Source organism: Ascaphus truei, chromosome 5 (genome assembly GCF_040206685.1).
Source record: "Ascaphus truei isolate aAscTru1 chromosome 5, aAscTru1.hap1, whole genome shotgun sequence".
In the NCBI taxonomy this organism is placed as follows: Eukaryota; Metazoa; Chordata; class Amphibia; order Anura; family Ascaphidae; genus Ascaphus; species Ascaphus truei.
Genome location: NC_134487.1, coordinates 70,883,767 through 70,909,431, shown reverse-complemented (window position 1 = coordinate 70,909,431; position 25,665 = coordinate 70,883,767). Strand labels below are relative to the sequence as shown.

The 25,665-nt window shown below is 38.4% G+C and overlaps 1 protein-coding gene across 13 annotated transcripts in view; it reads left to right on the top strand.

Moving 5' to 3' along the window:
• The window catches only part of FOXP2 (forkhead box P2), a 260,560-nt gene that overhangs the window by 193,922 nt on the left and 40,973 nt on the right, over positions 1 to 25,665 (top strand). For all 13 annotated transcript variants that reach the window (XM_075600002.1, XM_075600008.1, XM_075600010.1 and 10 more), the window contains 4 exons: positions 45 to 258; positions 3,783 to 3,887; positions 19,838 to 19,925; positions 23,611 to 23,694. In XM_075600002.1, coding sequence (XP_075456117.1) covers positions 45 to 258; positions 3,783 to 3,887; positions 19,838 to 19,925; positions 23,611 to 23,694 — 491 coding nt within the window. The remainder of the gene's footprint in view (positions 1 to 44; positions 259 to 3,782; positions 3,888 to 19,837; positions 19,926 to 23,610; positions 23,695 to 25,665) is intronic.

The following is a 25,665-nucleotide window of genomic DNA, read 5'->3' as shown; positions in this document are numbered from 1 at the left end:
GGTCCACGTTGGTTTTATTCTTCAGGCTTTATTTTATTTTACAGCTGGTTTAAGCCCTGCTGAGATTCAGCAGTTATGGAAAGAGGTGACTGGAGTTCACAGTATGGAAGACAATGGCATTAAACATGGAGGGCTAGACCTCACTACTAACAATTCCTCCTCTACTACCTCCTCCACCACTTCCAAAGCATCGCCACCAATAACGCATCATTCCTTGGTGAATGGACAGACTTCAGTTCTAAATTCAAGGCGAGACAGGTAATTTGAAATGGTGTTTGGCTTGCCAGGCTGTCTTTTATGAAAAGTAATCATTTACTTGAAAAACATACTGATATAATTAGTGATATGTATGCCTTTTAACAAATATGTTTATTTGATGTTCCTATGAGAAGTTACATAAGTGAAGATAGGCTTACCATTGTTTTCATTTCTGTTCGCTGCCAATTGTAGCATAAAATAATTACTTATGTAATGCTAGCTCTAACAATCTGTTACAAATAACATATTTCTTATCAGTAAATAGACCCACTCGTTCATATTACAGGATCCAATTTAAGAAACAGAGAAGAATACTTTAATACAAAACAGCATCAAATTATATAAAATTAATATGTTTCCTTATGCACTTTATTAATGATTTAACAGCACAGTCTTTGTTTTTGGGTCTCTGTACAAATGTGTGAAGTATAAAACCTGCCTATGGTTTTGAATCTGGCAGTAATAAAATATGTATGGGAGACATTGGAAATACAAGTCTTATCCAAAAAACAGCACCATATTTTCAACCAATGAGTTAAATAATTATACTGTGATATTTTGAATGGGACCTATACCATAAGCCTTTATGTTATCAAATGTTATGATACACAGAGTGAATTTGATTCTATATTTTGCAACTTCTTACCCACTATAATCATATTGTGTGTAGTTTGTAGTATAATACTACTTCATAATGCTGCAACCAAGCTGAAGCTGATGACCCCAAGGGCTGTTGAGTGTTTTTGCTGGCACTGCAGTTATTTAACCCAGACTTAGCTTTACAAGCTGTGTAATGCGCCAGGCTGAATCTTATAGAAAATTCATGTTTAAAAGGAATTTGGAAAATAATGATGGCATGCTCATGTATGTATCTATGTTTTTAATTATATAGCGCCAGCAATTTATGTAGCGCATTAGAAAATAAACAATAGAATACAGAGTCAAGGCTCATTTGCCATATCTATTGATAGACTCTGCATGTCTACAGTTAATTATGTGTTTTTAAGACTTGAATGAGGAATTTATAAGATAGTTATAATGTAGATGCCCCGTTTGTTGTTTTGTATCTCTGTTTAATCCTTTGTAAATTCTGAGATACATTGTGATATTAACTGTTATATTTAGTGTTACCATCACCGTCATTGATTTCAGTTACATCAGTACCCGTATTTACAACTGCTATATAAAAACAAATTATATGGCAAGGTCAACAAATATGCAAAACATCTGTCTACATAATCTATACAGGTTCCTAACTCTATGCCAGTCTCTTACATTTTGTATAATATTTAAACAGGGAATATCCCAATACTTGGTATATTAGAGATATTTAGATGAGCAGAATAAATATGGGATATGTTTGCCTCTTGAGTGATGTTCACTGGCCGTCAGAAGGCCAAGCACTCTTCTGGACCTTGTGATGTCCATTAAACATAATCAACTTTTTGCTAATTTTCTAGGGGAGAGCACCTGGAGTGGTGAATAATGCAACATGATCCATCCACTTGCATTCGTGTCAGCAAGGTGACCTCGCCACCACGTGTTCATTACTCTATTAATCACATTAAAGCAGGGCGTCTTCGGAGCTGAACCCCATTAATTTCAGCAATGGGGACCCCCGGCTTCCGGAGATACTTACCTGCGAATTAGGAACCAGTAGCAGCTCTCCTCGGCAAGCAGGGTTCACAATATGTCTGCTTTTCAGATCTCTCAGGCACTGCGGGCCAATAGGAAACTGTGACGTCATCGATGTGGCTTCCTATTGGCCCATGTGACGCTGCAGCTTCAAACCTGAAATCCCTGCTTGCTGAGCCAGATTAGCTACCAGCACCTACTTCGGAGGTAAGTATCTCTGGAAGTAGGGGGGCCCTGGGGCTGAAATTAACGGGGTTCAGCTTTGGAGACCCCCTTCTGCAATTATATATATATTATAAGTACATATTAATAAAACTATATTCTTAACTTTCCTGTAAAAAAAACACTGTCTTTTTCTTCTGATCAACAGGACTCAAACCACATGTTAATACAGTTTGAGCTTACAATCATTCTTTCCTCAGTCACACTCAGTATGAGGCCCTAATAAAAACATTTGATGGTTTTTTTTATCTCAAATTGTATTGTTGAGTTTCAGATAATTACATTAAAGGGATACAAAAGGTAAAAAGAAGTGTACAGTACTGTACAAAAGGGGATAAGCAAAACAAAGAACTACAAAGACAAAAACAAAAAACACATGACACTTTAGGTCTTATAGGATCTAGCTGTAAAGTAAGTACAACATGGTCACCCAGGATATGTAGTCTTAAACCCAAACATAACATAAAAAGCAAATGGCTACAAAGCCCCAAGCCAATCCAAGTGCTAGTTAAAAGTGACGTAGATGTAGGCAGCTCCCAAGAGCCAAGTTATAAGCGGAGAAGAATCCTTGGAAAATTGTCTACTCCTATAAAGACTCGCCATGGTTCCCAAACCCCTATGAATTTGTGTAAAGAATCCGCTTGTACACTGGTCATTTTTTCCATCACAAAAACCCACCAGATTCCATTTCTAATTTGGTTTAGGAATGGGGCATTTGACGGCTTCCAAGCCGCCACCAGCTCACATCCTGCAGTCGAGTAGATGTAGACCATAAGATTATTTTCTTTTTTCGTAATAAAGGCATTAGGTCTACACAATAGAGCGGATCAGGGGTCCAGAGGAATATAAACATCCAAACTGCCTTGTAGAATTTTGTCTGGTGTCTCCCAAATAACCCTAATTCTCGGACACTGCCACCACATATGGAGGAAGAAGCCAATTTGGCTACAACCTCTTCTACACTGAGTGGAGAAGGAGTGATACAAACAGGCAAATTCAGTGGGGTGAGGTACCACTGATTCAGCTTAGAATTAGGATCATACATTCCAAAAGAAACAAAACTGTACATAGCTATGTAGAATGTACAGTAGGCAAAATTCACATTGAATTCATTTAAAAAATTATTAATGATAATGGACTAACATTTTATTTGGTTTAACTTTCATTTGAAGACAGCAGGTTTTTATATGTTGCTTTCATGTATTTGAAATTATTGTACAAACTGTACATTAGAGTTTTTATTTTTAAACCTTCATTTTTATACATTTGTTTTCAATTTTAACAAACAAAGCAGATTTTATTTAAAAAAATAAATAGTATTTCTAATTTACCGTACAAGAAAACAACAAAATGCAATGCATTGTTTCTAAATGTGTAGGCTAAATACAGGAGTAAGGTCATATGTCAAAATTACCATGCAGTGTTTTATAGTCATTTTCTCATCCTTTATTAGAAATCATCTTTGGCTCTATTTCTTCTCTAATTGGAACATCATCCAGCCTTGGCAGTTGAACTATTCAATAGAACGATTAAAATTTTCTGACTGCTCTGAGCTGAATTGACCTGTTTTGACCTGTTTGTCAGTGATCGTAACCTGACAGGCGCTAGCAGCCTCCAACGATTATGGCTTTTGAGATTAATCTGACGCTGTGTTCTTTTTACTACAGCTCTTCACATGACGAGACTGGGGCCTCGCATACGCTCTATGGCCATGGAGTCTGTAAGTGGCCAGGCTGTGAAAGCATCTGTGAAGATTTTGGACAGTTTTTAAAGTAGGTGTTACTTCTATTCACATTTTATATTTTGTTGGGAAGTAAAGGAACATTGTGCCATGCAGCTTTCCTCTTTCATATAACACATATCAATATTAAAAAAAGAGTTACGCTGAATAATTCAAGCTTAATTAATGAAGGACATGTCGCTTTGTGCTTATTGCAGGTATTCGTGGTACTAAATGGTTACTTGTTGTTGTGAACTTGACTGCAAAATAAGACAAAAAATAACAAGGAATCTTGAATACCAATAAAAAAAATGCTGAACCTTTGTGGTGCCAGTGTATAGTTCTGATAATAACCACGTGCAGTGATTCCAATGTCTGCTTAGTGCTAGAAGGGTCACTTAAACATTTGAACGCTGGGCCCTACAGAATCCAACTTTATTTGGGAGACTTCCCTCTGTTTCTTTGTTTGTACCCTGAACATCTTTTATCAAATCCTGATGAAAATTCCAATAGGGCGAAAACGTCTGATCAGCAATAAGCGACACATAATTAGATTTTTCTAGAAAAGTATTTGTTGCTCAATGTATAATTACAGTTATTTTTCATTAGTGTAGCTACTGTATATGTAGAAGCAAAACTGTCTTCTTGTTTAAGGCAGGGGCGCTCAACTCCAGTCATCAAGCCCCCCCGAACCCCTCCAAAAAGGTCAGGTTTTCAGGATATCCCAGCTTCAGCATAGATTACTTAATCAGAGCCAATGACTGATTGAGCCACCTGTGCTAAAGCAAGGACTGATTGAGACACCTCTGCTGAAGCAGGAACTTATTGAGCTGCCTGTGCTGAAGCAGGGACTGATTAAGCCACTTGTGCTGACGCAGGGATATCCTGAAAACCTGACCTGTTGGGGGGATTTGGGGACTGGAATTGAGCACCCCTGGTTTAGGGAACTCAGACCCTCAATAATACCAGATGCTGCTCTCCATTGCTTACTCGTAAATCTCTTCAGACAGCAATACAAAAAGCCTTACTGCAGCAGGGAGTGCTTCTCCTGACAATACAGTTGGTCCAAACTGGATTCACCTGCTCCAAAGGCTGTGTACTGCACTTAGTAGTAAGCTAATCCTTCAGCCTCAAATTTAAAGAAGTTCAAGAAGAATGGCCAATATGGTATGCGTGGCCCTGTATGTTGGGGATATTAAACGGTTACATTTGTTAATCCCTTGCTCCGTCCTTATCTGCCAGACTGTTATTATTGTCTGTTTCTGTTGCTTTTCTCCTAATGTATTTTGATTCAAACAGTCTTGCATTTCTGAATAAACGCTATTGAAATAAACATATATAAATGAACTGCCAGAGGTATTTTATTTTTGTTTTTATAGATGAGTAACTTCACGGGCTGAAGATCTTATGTTGTCATGGTGCAGTTAACAGGGTGAATGAACTGTTTCATGCTTCATCAACAATTAAGTTAATTAGCTTATTTGAAATGGCACTGCTTTGTTGCCAGGATGTTGGCAGAAACATCAAAAAGATGTGTTTACAAATGGTAGACTTATCTGTTGGATATAGGGCAAAGGCAATTTAACTGCAGAATACAAGAACTGGATATAATAATAACAGAGAACTTGTTTTTCATATCCCAGATTTATTTTACAAAAATGACAAAGCTATATTTTTTTTTATTTTGCTCTGGCAATGAGTGAGGAAGAAATCAAAGCTTTTCTCATTATTATACATACTGTATACCAAATCCACAATTGGGGAGATCCCCCTTTGTAATAGAGCAAGCGAAATAATTAGGACGCTAATGTGAAATATCTATAGCAATGTGAAATATCTACAGTAATGAAAACAGTGTAAAAAATTATTAAAATAGGAACTAACCTTGTGAGGAAAGTGAATTAATGACAAAGTTCTGCAGCCGGAGTAATAGGGGTCTATAACCCCCTAAAATGGATACAAAAGAAGAAAAACTCTGGTGTATTAACTCAAAGACTATTGATGGTTAATAATTACTGAGCAAATTGGTATACAGAGGTACCTGAAGACAAAGCATATGAATCATGAATATAAAGTAAAATGTACACATTTATTAAAATGCAAAATTAAAATATAACATAAATCTGGTTTATGTTGTATTTGAATTTTGTACAGACGGGCCCCGCTCATACGGCGGGTTCCGTTACCTGGTGCCGCCGCAAAGTGAAAAACGCTGGAAAACAGAACCGTCGATTTTCGGCTTCTGCACATGGGCAGACTTGCAGTCCCGGTACTGCGCATGCGCGACCTTGGGCGGCCCCGTTCTGCGCATGCGCAGACATGGCGGCCCCCTTCTTGGTACTGCCGGAAAAACGTAACAAGCGCCGAACGTAATGAACACGGGAACAATTGGGAAACGCTGTATGAGCGGAACGCCGAAAAGCAGGGCCTACTGTATTTTAATAAATGTGTACATTTTACTTTATATTCATGATTCATATGCTTTGTCTTCAGGTACCTCTGTATACCAATTTGCTCAGTAATTATTAACCATCATTAGTCTTTGAGTTCATGCGCCAGAGATTTTATTCTTTTCATACCCATTTGTAATAGACCACTGAAATTTAAAAAACAAAACAAAAAAAAACTTGGTTTTGTAATGTAAGGAAATAAACATTGAGAATGTTAACTGGCTTACAACCCACTATCTGTTTCTAAGAAACAACTTAATGGTAAAAAGAAGTAAATGCAAATACTGCTAATTAAGTAATGATCCCAGAAGGCCACAGCCTTACCTGTCCAGTAAAGCCCAGGGTAGAGGAGTTGAAGGGCTGAGGTGAAGCCAAGTGTAGTAGTAAATCCCTGTCCTTAGAGGATTATTATTATTACTGTATTATTACTATTATTGGCAAACATGTTTTTAATATTACATTTTAAGTGTTTGTAACCTCCCTGGAACACGCCAAGTAAAACTGTATGTACAACTGAGCAAGAAGCTGTTACGTTTGTGTATGTCGCTCGTGCTGTCTGGGAGACAGACCCACTTAGCAGAGGTGGGGAGTATAGACAGAAGCTGCAGACAAGGATTCCACAGGTGACAAGGTAGGGAGTACCAGGAACACAGGAACAGATGGGGTCTGGGGAGTAGGAACACAGGGGTACGGGGAGCAGGAGCAAGAAACACACTGGGTCCGGGAGCACAAGGATAAGACGACCATGCTCGGGCAGGGGCTAGGAGTAGCTGGCTGCTATTTAAAGCACTGGAGCAGGTGCAGCCAATTACTGACTCCAGGAAGAGGTTTGTCAAGACCGAAGATGGCTGCAACAGCCACGTAAGGGCAAGTTCCAGGGGAGACCTTTGGGTAATCAGGACTTGGCTTGATCAGAAATCTTGGCAACCTGAAATTATTGGAGAAACGTCTCTGACTGTTGGCAGACTTGAAATGAGACTGTCTCCTCAAGGTAGCAGCTTTGATATGAGACTGTTTTTTAGCGAGTAGTAACCTTGAGTCAGAAAGCAGTGATACTACAAGTCTTGATATACAGAATGCATCAAAGGAAGACTCGGATAACATCATAAGCATCGTCAACACAAAGTTAAAGACTTGCTGCTCAGCCGATTGTGTACACATAGATACCAGTTCATGATGAGAGTTTGAATACTTGGACAAGTACAGGCCGCGAGACGGATGCAAATCTCTCTGTAGTTGTTGCAGAGTACGAAGTAAGAAGCACAGATGGTTGGTTGGAATCATAAGGCAAAAGTTCTAGTGGAGTAATTATATTACTCTGAGCAGCATGTAAAAGTTCATGAACATGTTCTGCCACAGGTTAAATTTGGTCAAAGGACAGTATGGGCAGAGACCAGAGGTCCAATGAAAGGCGCAGCTACAATTCTCTTGTCTAGGTGAAGTCCAGTTACACATAGTGTAGCTACTTATCTGTGACAGTTGATGTGACAAATTTGTTTTCTGCCATTGGATTGGCTGTCAGTAGAAGGCCATCACCTTTGGGCAGCTGGGAATTAGAATGCATCAATACAGATGCCAGGGAATCCGTTGGCAATAAATTTGTCTTTGACGTGGGAGTCTTGGAATCTGCCATGGATACATCAGGCTTTGCAAGAGAATCAGTGTGCAGAAAACTGGTCTAGGCAATGGGGGCCATAGAAAGCAGGGGATACATCAGATACTGCAGGGGAATCAGAAAGAAGTGCACTTGCCTTCAAAGCAGGAGCATACTGTAGGATCATCAACGGGCACATCTGGCTCTGCACAGGCATCAGTGCGATATAAACTTATCTTTGGAGTGATCCCAGGATCATCAAGAGTTAAATAAGGTATAGGGAAAATAGAGAAAGAAAAAATAGTCTTTGATGTGGAAATTTTGTGATCAGAAACGGATACATCAGAAACTGCAAAGGAGTCAGGAACAGGTAAGTTTGTCTCTGAAGCAAGAGACAGAAAAGCAGCAGTAGTTATACAAGGTACTACAGAGGAATCAAGAAAAATAAAGTTTGTCTTTAAAGCGGGGGCCTTTAATTCAACAAGGGTTAACACAAGCACTGCAGAGGTATCAGAGGGGGATACACTTGTCTGTGAAGTGGGAGACTGAGAATCAGTAATAGGTAAATCAAATATTGTCGGGAACTTTAAGGTGAGCCTTAGAATCAAGGATAGGGATATGAAACATTGCAGGGAACCCAGTAGTAGGGGAACTTGTCTTTAAAACAGGAGTCTTAGAATAATAACTTCAGGGAAATCAGAGAAAGGTAAACTTGACTTTAAAGCAGGAGCCTTGGAAATGTGTTTCTAGGCTCCTGAAAGGTGATGTTAGGTTAGGGGGTCCCAAGAAAAAGAAAGGGTATCCCAAGGGGGTTAAGAGCAGGACTTGATGCACTGAGTTGACCGCAGAGCATCTGCAGTGTAGCAGTAATGGTGTCCAGATTCTCTTACAATGTATCTAGGTGCTTGAAGTGAGTCTCCAGGAGTTGGCCCTGGAGGGACACAACCCTCCCTACCTCTGCATGGTCTATGTTTGACCCGAGCGTTATATAACGATGCTCGTCTGATAGAAAGCAGACCCGCTAGGCAGAGGTGGGGAGAATAGACCAAAAGCTGCAGACAAGGATTCCATAGGAGCCAAGGTACGGAGTACCAGGAACAGACAGGTTCGGGGAGCAGAAACACATGAACACGGGTATGGGGAGCAGGAAGAAGGCAGGAAACACACAGGGTACAGGAGCACAAGAATAAGACTACCATGCTTGGGCAGGGGCTAGGAGTACCTGGCTGCTATTTAAAGCCCTGAAACAGGTGCAGCCAATTACTGATTCCAGGAAAAGGTTTGCCGGGTTTTCCAGGAACCAAGAGGGCTGCAACGGCAACAAAAGGGCAAGTTCCAGGAAATCCCTGGACCAGAACCCTTACAGAGGCCCAGCGATCCATGTCTCTTAATGTTCTGAGCTGGATCTCCCCTCGTCCCTGCTGCTGAACAAGTCATCCAGCCCTCCCACTCCCAAAGTTGAGCCTGTTGACCCACCCACCCCCTCCTCATGCTGCTAAATATGTGAGGCAGTGTTGACCACTTCAACTGGAGAGGGATTGCTGTCCCTACCACATGGGGAGCTGGAGGTGGCATCGCTGCTTGGCCCTTATGGTGCTGCAGCTGTTTCGAGACACGTGGGCTTTCCCTAACTGTGGGAGAGGCTGTAGAGCCACCAGTGAGAGTACAGGGCACGCGGCCTCATGCAGCAGTAATAGCTGGACCTCCTGGGAGCTGACTACCTGCTGTGCATGTCCCTGGAGGTCATCTGCCAGGACTGGCTTTGGAACCTGCTTTGGCACCTGGGACCGCAAACTGGCTCCGCCAATGCTACTTGAGGCTCTGCCACGAGAACCTAGTGCTGAGGCCTGGAATCCCAGCCAAAGGGAGATGTGTCTCCACCTCCCATTTTCATTCCGAAACAAGGCAAACACACTGAATAATGAAAGCCTGCTCTTTTATTGGTTAACATTTCAGCCTTCCTGGGCTATTAATGCCCAGAATTGTAGCCAATTAGATAGCAGGATTTCATTATTCATTTTGTTTATATGCACGGTTTTGTTTAATGCACGGTAACTGTAGTCAAGTGATTAAATATGCTACCTGAACAAGAAGTGTAATTGATGGTGGCAGCTTTTAAAACAATCCTGATTTATGAGGGAATTGCAAGTTGAAATGCTCAAATAACAGCTTACCTTCAAGCTCCTGTTAAAAGAACAGACTGCACAAATGTATTTGAGAATGAAGATTGATATTGAAAACCCAATAGCTTTCCTTCACTTTGGTAATAATGGAAAGGATTTAGGGGCCTATGCACTAAGCGTTCATAAGCCACTTATCGGCCAAAATGCCTACTCCGATTCTGTAAGCGGCGATAAGTGGGTGATAAATGACTGAATCGGCCCCAAAAATTTGGTTAAAAAAAAATTGCCGAGTGAGCGGCGAGAAGACACTTTTTGCCGCTTTTCGGCAGGTTCATAAACTCGTGCAATTCTAGTAGCAGCGGTTAGGTTATCGATGCCTAGCGCGGCTCTAGAATGGCGAAATTCAGTCCAAATCATCACGCCAGGAAAATTGGACGTGAGGGTGTTGGATACCTGCTTAGAAGCGGCGAGGCGGGACTTAGGGAAAAAAAATCTTTTTTCCTGCATCGGATTGATGCCGGGGGTCTGCGGAGCTGATATCCATTAATATCAGCACCAGAGACCCTTGGCATGAATCCCATGCAATAAAAATGCATTTACAATCAACTTCATTACCTTCGCAACTAACCGCTAAGGCAATGAAGGGGTTAAACCTTCCTGCTACCTGCCAAGGGCAAAATACCCCCTTAACCCACCCCTGCTACCCACGATAATCATTAAAAAAATGTAATAACCGTCAATACACAACCCACCCCTGTACCCCCACATAAAACCATTATTTATTTATTTTCACAGGATTGATCCCAGAGGCTGGCGGGGGTCCCCAGGTCTTCCCTATGGGTGTCTGGGGTCCTCGGGTGGTCCCCGTGGGTCCCCGCTGGCCTGCGGTACCAATGCTGTTATAAAAAAAACAAATGTGGCCTACATTTCAACAACTACACCCCCCCCCCAACAAACACATTCAGTACAGTAATGTGCAAACTAACCATACTGCAGGGCCATGTCTTCCGTTGCCAGAAATACATGAAATAAAATAATCTAATGGCCCCTAACCCCTTAATCACCTTAGCGGTTAATAACCACTACAGTAATTGAGGGGTTAAACCCCGTCCCCCGCTCGCCACCCGGGAGGCCTATGCACCCACCCCGGGCCCACTATACCCACCCTGTACCTATTGATTGGGATAGTGGTACATCATACCCATATAATATGGGCATGATAAGCCACTATAGCAGTCAATGGTAACCCTAAAACAAATACATGAATGCCCAAAATACACATTATTAAAACATATACACAATCAGCTAAACACCACCATTCAATAAATAAAAACAGTAGCCAACAAATTAAATAAATACAACCACAAGCCAACCAATTAAATAAAACCCCTAACCAACAAAACAGTTAATTAATTTTAACCAGTACCCAACAAAGCAATTAATAAATAAAGCCACTATCCAACACATCAATTCAAAGCAGGATCCAACAAAACAAATCATTAATTTAAAACTCTAACCATTTGAAACAATTATTAAAAACAAGCCTTCCAAATTACAAAGATTTTAATACAAACAATCAAGGTAAATAGAAAAAATAACACTCTAAAAAAACAAGTATTTGCCTAAAAATACATTGACTATTACTCTATTAATCTGTACCCTAAAAGGACACAGATTAATACATTACCAGTCAATGCACAATGAAAAACATTAAAAAAAAAAAAAATACAATCAAAAAACCTGTAATTTTTTTTTTACATATATTCAATATTTTTCTTACTTTTAGAAGCACTGTCCCTCCGAATCCGGGTGAAACAGGAAGCTCTCGTACAGCGAAGGCCTCAAATTCAATCCAGTGTCATCCACCTGAAGATCCAGATCAGGTACCCCAAATCTTCTTTCTTTTATCTTCAATCATCTTTTCGATCTTTTTCTGCCATTACTGTATTTCTTTCTTTTCTTTATCTTCTTTCTTCATCTGTTAATCCAAAAACCCAATGGTAGATCCACAACACGATGTTGTCTTGTCGGCTTCTTAATGTAAAATGAGGCGTCAAGGCCTTAAATATGGCCTATGACGTCACATTTTTCGGTCAGGTGGTACAGCTTCAGTCTGATTGGACGATGTATCATGTGCCACCTCTTTTTTTTTTTTTTTTAAGGATGTGACGTCATCCTTTAAAGTGACATCACATCCTTTTGAACTCAGGTAACCTATCACATGGTACACTAACCAATGGGATTGTCTTCAATCCCATTGGCTGTAATACCATGTGATACAGCCATGTGGTTTGAAAGATGTGACGTACCTCCCTTGGAGATGATGTCACATCCTTAAAAAAAAAAAAAAGAGGCGGGCACATGAAACAGCGTCCAATCAGATTGGAGCCATATTTAAGGCTTTAATGCCTCATATTACATCAAGAAGCCGACGAGACAACATCCTGTTGTGGATCTACCATTGGGTTTTTGGATTAACAGATGAAGAAAGAAGATAAAGAAAAGAAAGAAATAATGACAGAAGAAGATAGACTAAGGTGATTGAAGATAAAAGAAAGAAGATTTGGAATACCTGATCAGGATCTTCATGGTGGATGGCATCGGATTGAGTTTGAGGCCTTTGCTGTACGAGAGCTTTCTGATTCGCCAGGATTCGGAGGGACAACGCTTCTAAAAGTAAGAAAAACATTGAATGTATTTAAAAACTGTATTGCCTTAGCGGCTATCCGCTAAGGAAATGAAGCTGCTTTAATTTAAATGTTATTACTAGTGTATGTGAGCAGGGGGTCTGAGGAGCAGAACCTTGTTGATTTGAGGTCCGGGGACCCCCTGCTTCCCGAGATACAGGTCCTGTTATGGGGTGCTGGTATCTCCTATGCATGTAAATGTCCTGCGTCACGTGACCGGGATATTTCAATGCATAGGAGATACCTGCACTCTGTAACGGGGCCTGTATCTCGGGAAACAGGGGGTTCCCGGACCTGAAATCAACGCGGTTCTGCTCCGGAGACCCCCTGCTCATCTACACTAGTGATAACATTTTAATTAAAAAAACATTTATTTCGGACGAGATTTGTGCAGGGAGAGGCGGTCTCTCTGAGCAGCTCTCTTTGCAGCAGAATGAACTCGCCGGGTAAGGCCTTTTCAGAGGGTTGATCTTCACGTCGCCGGCTACTCGCCCGTTTTGTGAATTTTGCTATCAAAGGTAATCGAGGCTTTCTGAATACCGTGATAGCAACGCTAACAAAAATGGTGATTTAAATGGCCTGGCGACTATTTTTAGGAACCTTTAGTGCATGGGCCTGTTAGTGTGAAGCGAAGAATAACTTTTAAAGTAAATGGCTCTTAGTAATTAACCATATTAAACTTTTTGTTTGTGTTAGTGAAGTATTATGTTTATACGAAAAAATTAATAATGCAAAAACATTATACGGCTAAAGGAACCATAGTTATGCAATTATTTTAATGGTATTTGAATTTCCAAAATTAAATTAATAAATAAAGCTATCAAACAGATCTTCATCTTATTAGCCAGTGTTTAAAATAACAGTAGGAAACATACATTTCACAGACTGCATGGTCTTCTGGTACTGTCTTGCTTTAGAAGTGGAATGACCAGAGGTGTGCTAACTTCATCCCTAGTTTTACTTATGGGTCTTGCTCTCTCAGCCAAACCCACATATCAGGCTCTGGATGTAATTTGCAATAAATACCAATCTCACCACCCTTTAGGTGGTGTTAAAAAATGCACGTTTCGAGTAGCAGTTGTTGGCCAAAAATTTGAGTTTGAGGCTTTTTTAACAAACTGATCGGATTGGCAGAGCAAGAGTGAAACCGCTTCTAAAAAAAACGCTTAGACGCGCTTTGGACATGCGATAAGGGCTTACAGAATAGCAAAGCATGCTAATCCTTCTAAAGGACAGTTTGGAAACGGTTTGTCACACTTTGCAGCTACTAGAATAGGCCCCTTAATCTGTTCACATGAGCATTTCAATTTGCAATCCGATAGGAGCAAAAGCTATGATATTAAATTTTTTTAAATAAAGGCATTAGTTGAAAATGAATGAGTGAATAAGAAAATAAATAAGTACATAAATAAATATGGTGCTGAATATTTTGAAATCCTGTTCTGTTTCAGACATGGGATTGTCAGCTATACCCTTGTTAGAGATTTCCGCCCGTTTTTATTTATGTATATATATTTATTTATTTTTGCTAAATCCTTGATCTACTATCGAATGGTAAACTGTGCACGAAAGCTATTTGATTTGCCTTTATCAGCATAATCCAATAATAATCAGCCCCAAAATGTTTCTCTTTATATGCTTATAAGCTTTCACTTTATTTACTTTGCCTTTATACTCATAACGCACATTAAGATTACATACCCCGCTTGCATTTCGTTTCATTCAGTGTGCGCAATTACAGGTGAAAATGACAGAAGTGCCCATTGGGGGCTGGAACAAGGAGAGCGGGGGGTGCTGAAGCCCACCATGGCTTTATACATTTTTACATTATGGTAATCTATATATGTTACTGATTTTGTATGTACAATACCACCACCAAAAACTTGTTCCTGCACTCCTGGAAGTACCATTAGTATACAAACCCGTGCTTGACCAATACAAGCTGCATTCCTCCCAAATGGTGTACTGTGAAGCATATGTACATTAATGGCGCTATATGAATAAAGACGTGTCTGACTTGATGCATAGCAGGTAAAGACGTTATTTACTTAAACAAGCTTTTCACGTCCCTTAAAGTGACAATCCAAGCGCACAATTTTTGCTGCAGATTTTTTTCTTTTTTAACGTAGGATTGAAGCAGGGGGTCCCCAAGCGGAACCCCATTTATTTCAGCTCTAGGGACCTGCTTCCGGAGATACCTCCGTAGTGGGTGACGGCAGCTGCTCTGCTAGCAGGAATCATATAATGGCGGCGTTTCCAAGCTCCCGTGCTCTGCGGACCAATAGGAAGCCGTGACGTCATCCGGTGCTGCTTCCTATTGGCCCACGAGATGTGGGAGCTTTAAACTTGCAGGAGATACCGGCACCCACTTCGGGGGTAAGTATCTCTGGAAGCAGAGGGTCCTCAGAGCTGAAATGAATGGAGTTCAGCTCCGGAGAACCCCTGCTTCACTCTTACAGTATGTGTGTGTGTGTGTTTATACAGTATATATATATATATATACATATATATATATAATATATTATATATATAAATTCACAACTAAAATCACCCGCTTGGATTGCTCCTTTAAATTAGTACAGTAGTTCTATTCACTACTATATTCTGAGTTAGTGTAGGGCAGCTTTGCACATTTCAAATAATCTACTGATTCCGATTACCTACAGCACGTGTGCTTCTTAGCACCTATTTTTGGGAAAACAAAACAAAAGTGATGCCAATTTTTGTAAGGAAGCCCATCAATTTATCAGCTTGAAATAAATTTGATCAGTAAGTGGACTTTATGGTGTTTTTATTTAATCATTTGCAAACAACGAGTAACGCAATGTATTTTTTTTTTTTTTAACGAAAATGTTGCATTTAGTCCTTTAATGTTGCATATTTTTAAAGACAGATAATACTTCTGGAGATTGCAAATGGTTCTCAGTGGAACAATATACAATAATGGTATAGCACATGTTGCAAAAGTTAGTAAAATCAGGAGAGCGAATCAGCATTGGCACATGTTATCTATTATTCCATTGTTATTAGCAAGAAGCAAACTTAAGCAAACATGTTTTAGAGCTTGCAGTTTGTTATAGGACCATCAACCATTGAAGGTAAAACTGTCTAGTTAATACTATAGTTTTGAAGATAATACAACATGATTTACAGTAGTTACAGTCAGTATATAACCTAATCAACTAAATTAGAATTAACTGCGAACATATTGCATTTTAACTTCTTTCAAAGTCTAATCCCTTCAGTGCTCAACAACTGCCTGCAACATACATTATTATTCTGCAGAACTGTACATGCTGTTTCTAAATCATTAACCATAAAAAAAACTATGTGTTAAATCTCCCTTTTACCAGCATATCGTGCCGAACTTGTTTAAGTTGTTGTAATACTAAGTGATTTTTGAAATTGTGCGATCAAAATTGAATCTATTTGTGTAATACATGCCAAGATGGCAAATAAACTATATAAAAATAAGGAAATATACTCTTCAGAAGCTCTTATCTTATCTGTTTGTATTAATTTTATTTTATTTTTTAATAATAATCTGCTGTACGAAAATGCTCAACATTTACACACTGTGTACACGAGACTAAGACCCAGGCCAGTCTCATGCAGTTTTTAAAGCTTGCCAGTCAACCACATCATTTATTCCATTTTGAAAACAAAAATCAATATACCTATAAAGTGACCCATAAATTAGAACTGGCTCACACAATGTTTGTTCTTGCTGCCTTTCTGAAGGCACCCTCTACATTTTTCCTTCACCTTTCTGTTTGAACTGCAGTCACAGTAAGAGGCTCATTAGGGGACATTAGAGAGTGGAGCTAACCAGAATTCCATAGCTTGCTCTGCTCTTATTAATGCATAGTAGAGTAGAATGCATTTAAATATTTCATAGACATTCAGTAATTTGTGTGTAAACGTCTTGTTAGCAGACCAGCAGAAGTAGAACAGGTCTGTGAAATGGTGTTAGTGATTGCATGGGTAATTTACAGACCTTTGCCATTACAAAGGGTATTATTGGTGGCTTGTGGGAAGCTGTGAAATAGAACCAGCAATAAGTAAAGAAATTGATCAAGGTTTTGTAATAAGCCTTCTTGAGGGATAACAACCCATTTAGTCTTTTTGAAGCAGCTATAATTCATGACATATGCAATATATCAAATGCATAAGATAGCATTATGGAGCATTCATATGAAAAGGGTATTTGCAACATTAGTTCCAACTTCCTGCGAGGTACATGATTAAATGATTAATGAAATGTCCCTCTGCATATGCATTTTGAAACAGCAATTAGGCACTGACTTAGAAAATTCAGAAATTCTCATTTTTCAATATTATCTTTTTCTTGATTTATAAATCATAGAGAATTTTTAACTGCAATATGTGGTACCTGAGACAAAGATAAAGACATAAAAGAGAATAATTTGGACATGAAATAGCTTTATGTATATAAATTCATAATTTCATGTTAATATGGAACCTATTTATTTAGTCTTCCTGCATTTCAATTAAGTATGGGGATGAATAGGCTCTATTATTTTGTATATCGCTGGTAAACAATAGCAAGGAACAGAGAAGGGAGATGTGGCAGAGGTATGTATGTGTTTTTCAAGTTCTCGGTAATCCACTGGAGGCTGTTCTATAAATGATCATTGAAGGGCTGCAAGCTAGCCTATAATTACAGGAAAGAAAGTGGCAGCTCTGGCATTTCATAACTATGTGTCCTCGAAAAGTGCTTTGTGAGTTTGTCACCAATGATAATTTAGATAGAGGCTCATTACTGAACATCACAACACTTTAAAAACCTTTCGCCTTCATGCAGGAGAATAAAGGACTATTTTAATGGCAAGGTTCTTTTGTGTTCCTCTGAAAAATTCAATCAAGACAAAACCTCACTGACTATTATTGTACTCTACAGTCTCTCTATTCTAATGAAAGCAGCATAGATAAATTGAATATGAAGACTTGAGCAATGAAATGCAAACAATTTTTTGTTCTCCAAATATATGACAAGAGTGTATCACTGAAATGTAAACACATTTTAACCCACCTTTGTACAGACAGACCACTATCATTTCCTTTGTTTTTTATATAATTTTTTTGCAATTAGGAGTTTATATAACTAGCCATCTATATTATATGTAAGGTAGTGTGATATTACCTTTTGCAGAAAAATAACACATTTAGCCCTTTCTGCACCTTTACAGCGTTTAGTCTGTAAGTGAGCATTAGTATCTTTATTGCTCGTGTGTTGGGATATATATTACCAGAGCAATGCGTATTAATTCATATTTTCAAATGCAGTGCAGCATGCATTAGGAGCAGTGATTATAAAGTAAGCAGGACACAATATATGCAAAAGACTCTTCTGTAATCAGCGGTAATATCCTTATGTTTAAGACTCACACATTTTTGTGCTTTAGGATTCTAATTTTTATTCAAATTTGCATTTAAAAATGATAGGAAAAATATGTTAAACATTCCTGGAGCTAGAAAAACCTGCAACGTATTTAGACAAATAATATATTACAGACCCTACCTGCATTTTATTAATAAAACAATGCTTGCATTAGTTTAGAACTTCAAATCTCAGAAGATCATTTTTCTCTTTTACGAAAATAGAATAAGGTTTTTACCAAACATCTTAAAGACATTGTGCTTTTGATTTGCAGATAAACAAATGCTTTTATGTAGTCATCACATAGTTATCTTACAAGCTGTGATTTGGGCGGCTGTGTTGGATGAGTTTTCAGTCTTGACTATTCAGATATATAACTGAAACAAATCACTTATCTTGCTTTAGGGCTGTTTAAGGTGGAAGATGTACAGTACGTGCTGATGAATCAGAAAAATCAGGAGTTCAAAGAAACATGTGACAGTGAAATGGTTAAACTTGTAATGAACCGATGCGCTTTCTTCCATAGCAACTTTTTCCATTTTTAAACTCCCATGGCAGAGTGGGAGGGGCACCACATCAATAGACATGTAGCCTCCTCCAGGATTGAGTGGGTTAACAGTAGAGGTGCAATAATCTATTTACGAATGAAGCACAAGTGAATGGTCTGTTTTGCCCCTTGATACTATTTAACATTTTTATTTTTAATGGCCAATATTACTTTGTATTGTATCTGACGAAAGAAAAAAACGTTGTATGGTGCTCAAAATAAAACAGCATGACTGGATGTAAATAAAGTCTTATAGAATGGAATTAACCCAATGATGGCATATATTTGATGATTCCAAAAGATGCGTACTGGTACACTATAATACCACAAGGCAAAGCAGTAAGGATATAATTATAGCAAAGCACCTTCCGGTGACCAGTAAATTTTCACCCTGATAAAGGACTAGAGATAGTCTGAAACGTGTTGGTGTGGTTGTTTTTGGTTTCTGATCCATTAAAATAAGCTTTTATTTATGGGAACGCATCCTTGAACTTTTTTCTGGCATTGCCAGGTTTGGATTTGGTGCTCCGGTTTTCTTTCTCTCCTACTCCATATTGTATCTGACGCACAGAGAGAAATTGTTCTCTCCTGGTGAATGTAACTTTTCTCAGCCACTTATACTTTCATTTTCAACTTTCATTTAATTCATAATTCAACATGCTGTGAAGCCACTTCCCCGTATTGGAGAAGATGTTATTCCCAGCACTGAGAAGCTGCTTCACAGCATATTGAATATGGGCCTTAGTGTCTAAGCCAGGGGAGCGCAATCTTTTTTCAATGTGCCCCCCTGCCGGCTCTTCCCCTCTCTGCGCGACCCCCCCCCCTCTTACCTTGGCTTCGGCATCATGACATCACATTGCCGTGGCAACATGATGGCACATGACCTCCACCGCGTTGCCATGGCGACGCGTCTCCAAGAGCAAGGTGAGTGCAGTTTCCAGAGGCCACTTCATTTAAGTGCTTTCGGGGAGCGTGCGGGGCTTCTGTAAACCCCGCACACCCCGCAGACAATCTCAGGGGGGAGGGGTGGCGCCCCCCAGTTTGCGCACCGCTGGTCTAAGCTATCAGAGAAGCTGTTAAAGGATCCTCATAGCTCCCTACTGGATTAAACACCATTTCCACAGGAAAATGTGCATTTTTTGTTTTGCCTCTTGCAATCAACGACATCATACCTTTTCTAATGTTTTCTTTCTTGATCAGGCACCTTAATAATGAACACGCATTGGATGACAGAAGCACTGCTCAATGTCGAGTCCAAATGCAAGTGGTTCAACAGTTGGAAATTCAGGTTGGTCATTAGCACCTTAAAGGAAGATTTGTTTCAATGTTCTTGTCCATGTTGTGGTTTTTTAAAAACTGAATGCAATAGCATAACATTTTAGCTTGCTTTATTCAAATGATTATAGTGGTCTTATAGTGTCGATAAAAATGGTAGTTATTTATTGCATATTTATCAACAAAACTTCTATGCAACAAATTGTGCAAATATTTGTTTTCACTTTATTTACTTTTCTCAGAGAGAAAGATATATTTACAGAGCAAAAAGTTATTTAAAGCTAAAGTTATTTAGAGATCATTTATCCTTACACCAGGGGTGGCCAACTCCAGTCCTCAAGAGCCACCAACAGGTCAGGTTTTCAGGATATCCCAGTCAGTCAAAGACTGGGCCACTGGTTGAGCCACCTGTGCTGAAGGGCAAATATCCTGAAACCCTGACCTGCTGGTAGCTCTTGAGAACTGGAGTTGGCAACCCCTGTCCAAGACATACCCCCTCCACCCCCATGATCTTTCCTCAATATTTTTATTTATAGGAATAAGTAACAACATTTAAAAGGGCTTCAAAATCTGTGCTATCCAACATGCATAAGTAAATTGTGATTGTTTATTAAAAACAGCAATATAAAATGTGGCACACAAAGCACATGCTCAAATTTATTATAAAGTATATAATGTCTCTTCAGTTTACCCCCATCAGTTGTATCAAGTCAGATAAATTATGGGTAAATTAGTGTTTCTGTTTTATAACACCCTGAGTACTTAAAACATCAGTTAAATATTACATTTGCTTTTAGACAAATTAAAGAGTAAGTGGGAAAGTCGTTGTGAGTTAATATTGCAGCTGTACCAGTCCTTCTCTCCTCACATTCACACTCTTACACAGTTGTTTCATTTCATTCTACACAAAATAGCTAAGAAACTCGCCCTACTTTACAATTCTCCTCCTTTTCCACCGCTGTTATCTTGTTTTCCACCTCCTTCCCTTCATCTCTCCAACACAGTAGTTACAATCATCTCACTTTCTTCCCACTTTGCCTTAGCTACCCCCACCTCAATCAAATTCCTTTACAAAAAATCTTCTTATTATTTCATGGTTCTTCTACCCTTTTTATACATCTTTTCACTATACCCCAACTGCCTCCTTTCAGACCGATCATTCTGTATTGCCTTGTCATATATTACGGTATTGTTCCTACTTGAAACACCCATTGTTTTTTTGGGAAGGGGGGTTGTCAATGTTGTTATAATGCATTTTTCTTTTGTTCCCGGAACTGTACTGTACCGTATCTTGGGGTTATCAAAAAAAGTGCTAAAAAGCCTAAAATGGTGGGGTGTGCTCTCCAACAATTATATATAGCAGATCTCTTCAACTAGTTCACCTGAGGGGCCAGATCAGAAAACATTTAGGGCTGGAAGGACCACAAACGTATTGTAATATAACTTTAGCTACATTTAAATACTTAAAACATATTATATTTAAAAAATTTCACCATTCTGTACTATATATATATATATATATATATATATATATATATATATACAGTGTTCGACAAACCTATACATTTGCTCGCCCCGGGCGAGTGGATTTAACCCCTGGACGAGTAAATATTGGCCCAAGCAGCACACGTTTAGTACTAGGTGGCGAGTAGATTTTTTTGTGTGGCGAGTAGATTTTTTGGTGATTTGTCAACCACTGTGTATATATATATCCATTGACTTAACTTACAAGTGAATTTCAGAGTGAGAAACAGCACTTGGCTGCCTAAGCAACAAGTATGAAATTAGCAGGAGTTGAGAGTCTCAAGAGCCCACAGGCCGCCAGTTGAAGAGCTCTGACATACAGGGTATACCCAAAACAAATGTTGTAAGGTGCTCTAGATGCTAGGTGTACCCAGTCCCTTGCACCCTAGAAAAATCCAAAAAGAAAAAGGTTGTGCACAGCCAGATCTAGGTAACTAAAACATAGCGTTTATGACTTGTATTTAAAAAGATGATTAAAAAAAGCAGCACTGTCATAGTGTACATTACCGCACCAGTGTGGAAAGTATATGCAGCCAGCTAGAGACAAGAAACAATATATGAAGTAATTTCATAACATTTCAGGATAAACACCCTTTCATCAGATGGCAATATGCCACCGTTTTCACAGTAATTGTAATTTGCAAAGTCTCTGAATGATGGCATCCTCCAAAATTGTCTCTTTTTTTCTCCATGGATGATGCCCTTTTGGATGATGTCATCATTCAGAAACGTTGGAAATCAGAACTATGCGGCAAATACCCACAATATATTTTGTAATATATTCAGTACTACTATTGTTTACTTATTTAGTTTGCAAGATGACAAGATCTGTTTTTGTGATTGAAGAAAGGGAAGGAGTTAAGCACAACATGCTATTTCAAGTGAATTTGAATTATTATCAATACATTTGCGTATTTCCATTTGTTGAAGGGATCTTATCCTGAAACGTTGTGGATTTATTTTTTTTATTTTGTTTCTGTTCTCTACCTTGCTGTATATTACTTCCTACACCGTGTGGTAATGTATGATAGTGCTGTGTTTTGATCATCTTTTTAAATACAAGTCAGAAACGCTATGCTCTAGCTACATCTGGGTGTGATCAACCTTTTTTTACTTTGTTATGTAGTTACATAATAGATGAGGTTGAAAAAAGACATATGTGCATCAGGTTCAATCTATGCTAAATTTAGATGACATACTTTATTGTGTATTTGTATTTACAATATATTGGATATCAGAAATATCATAATACATATATAAGCCTATCCTAATAAATTTCTCAAGTGTGCAGTTTTTCCTGCAAACAATTTGCTTTATTGGTGGTAATCAAGTGAAAATACTTCTTACTGTAATTGGCATGATTTACTGCCATTTAGTGTATGTGTCCGGTATGGATTACAACTTTGAATGCATGTTTTAATAATGAATCAATCTTGTCAACAGGAAATGACCTTAGTCCAGGTATCTGTTTACCATTCATGAAAAATAGAATATGCAGTAACAGCCCCATTGATGATTATGCTTGAAGGGTGACCAATTATTCTATTTTTTGCTGTGTCTGACTGGTAGCAAAGTAAAGTCCATCAGTTGTAATGAGACTCAGTACAGTGTAGATGCCGTCTCAGTGGCAGAGTTTAGCATTTCACACTGCCTGGTCCTTGTCACTCTATTGAATTAGATTGATGATGGCAGATTGCAGAGGGCACTAACTGGACCTCGGTGGAAAAGGATGAAATGTGAAGACAATCCTGGCCGTCAGTTTGCTTTGAGGACCCTTCACCTCTTCACAGTCGTTGGCACTAGTCCACTGCTAACTGTGTCCACAGGACATAAAAGAGACACTAAGGACCTTATAATTTATGACCTTAGTAACTTGCTACTATCGAGGCAACAGTGACCTCAATTCTATTATTGACAAAAAGATGAAGTGTTATTTGTTTTCTTTGACCTTTTTCCACATAAGGCATAGAGGTATACATGTTTTTATTTCCCTTTTTTCTTCTATTTGGTAACCAGAGTTACATTACTTCATAGATTTCCTGGAACGCTAAATTTTATGTGCTAGAATCATTACATGGAGACAAGCTCAATGATAAGATGGACCTGTATTACTGCAATAAAATAGCTATATAAGTCATTTCTAAAATGCTTCTGATTTTATTCTTTCTTAACAGCTTTCTAAAGAACGTGAGCGTCTTCAAGCAATGATGACCCACTTGCACATGCGACCCTCAGAGCCCAAGCCATCTCCAAAACCTGTAAGTGCATATTGCTTTATAAACAGTAAATAGGCCTACAAATGTAACCGACTAAGAAAATGAACAATTTTGCGACAGTTTGAAAACAATGAGTGTGATGAAAAATATTGCAATAAAATGGAAGTAAAATGCAATAGCTTGTCAAATTGTATGTTTCTTTCGATGTAATGCTATCTTTAACAAAATCTATCAAATCTACACTGTGGGTGACACTAAACAGACTACACCTATAAGTGCACAAAGCACTGCCTTGAGAGGGAAGCCAGAAAATATATTTACGTGATAGTTTCACTGATTCCAGTACAATATCTACTTGGAACAACCTTAAACTAACATATTGGAAAACACTTAGAATCAACATTTTCTTCGGAGTATTCAATGTTTAGAAAATATGTTTAGAAAATGTATTGAATGGTGTGTAATTGGTTTTAATGTTATGCAGTCGAAAGTAATTATGTATGTCACGTATAGATATGTTTATATAGCACCACCAACATAAGCAGCGCTTTACAGAATTAGCGAGACAGTACAGGGAGATCATTTACAACCTTTCACAAGAGTTGGAAAATGGTTACTCTTTTTTTTTTCAGGTCTATCTGCAGATAATCAATGTGAACATTTTATATGTGTAATATATAAGATGGTACAGTTTCATTTTGTAGTCAGCGGGCCACATTTACTAAGTGGTGCTATTCTATACGATACCTACCAGTGGCAGAAGAGATCTTATGCACCATTCACATAGGGCAGTATCTTTTGTAAAATTTGGCCTTATCTACTAGGCAGAAACTTCAGGACTTATCTGCTCCCTGTACAAAGTTGCCTGTGACAGCGTGCTAGTGCTTTTACTAGTTTTAGAAAGACAAATATGTCTTATGTCTTCTTAACTAAATGTAACCAGTGGAAGAACTTTCTTTCAGGCAATGATAATGTCCGAAAAACAGCCATATTTTCCTATAACGTATTTCATCGTTGCAAGATCAAACTATAGCTTTGTTTCCTACCTTAAAGTAAAAATGCGCAATTGCACAAAATAATTATTTAGAAATGGCGACTTTTATCTAATTATGTTAGTATTCTTATTACTGATTTTATTATAGACTGATGTACATCTAGATTTGTTTACATTCTTTGATCAATAAATCTGTGTTTAAAGAATGGGTATTTCTTGATATTTTCATATTTATCAAGCCAGTGTAGCTCAGTATTAAAACAAAAGGTACCATATTAACCCGCCGTAATCTGAGTAGAAACACAGCTTGGTGAAGCGTTTCTTTTCTTTGATAAACCGTAATGCTTCATTTGAATGAGATTGGTTTTCTCATAGCTTCCTATAGTACAATGTAGATAATCAGAAGATGGAATAATTGTCTCATAAAGCCATCAGGAATCTGCAGCTTGTTCTTTTCCAATTAATTATTCAATCAGTGAATTTTTTAAAACTCCAGCAGCATGGTTACATCTACACTAATAAAGAATTTTCAGCCTATAATCTAAAACAGAACCTGAATGAATAATGTAATTGAAGTATTACATTACATAAACCACACATGAAAGAATTGCTAATTGTGTTTGATGGTGAGCAATTAATACAGAATCTTAGATGAACGATTTAAAATGAAACCACGGTTTAAAGTTCCCACTGGAACTAGATATTTGAAGTGGTGAACTGAATTGTAGAACTTAAAAAAAAAAAAAAATATTCAATACAAAAAAAATCTGAAATGTATACACTGCACAGAAAAGAGCTTCAAAATTGATATAATAGTAGAGATTTATGATCTCACGTGCAATGTCTCAGTTGAGACGGCCCACACATTTGATAAATATTAATAGCATGAATTTATTACCAGGGAGAAAGGAGCTCTGTTGGTTCATCACTGCACCCTTAACAGCTATCAGTACATGAACACAAGGTGCAACCACACTATTATATGACCCCATTTACTCTCTGAATGGTACTTCATTAAA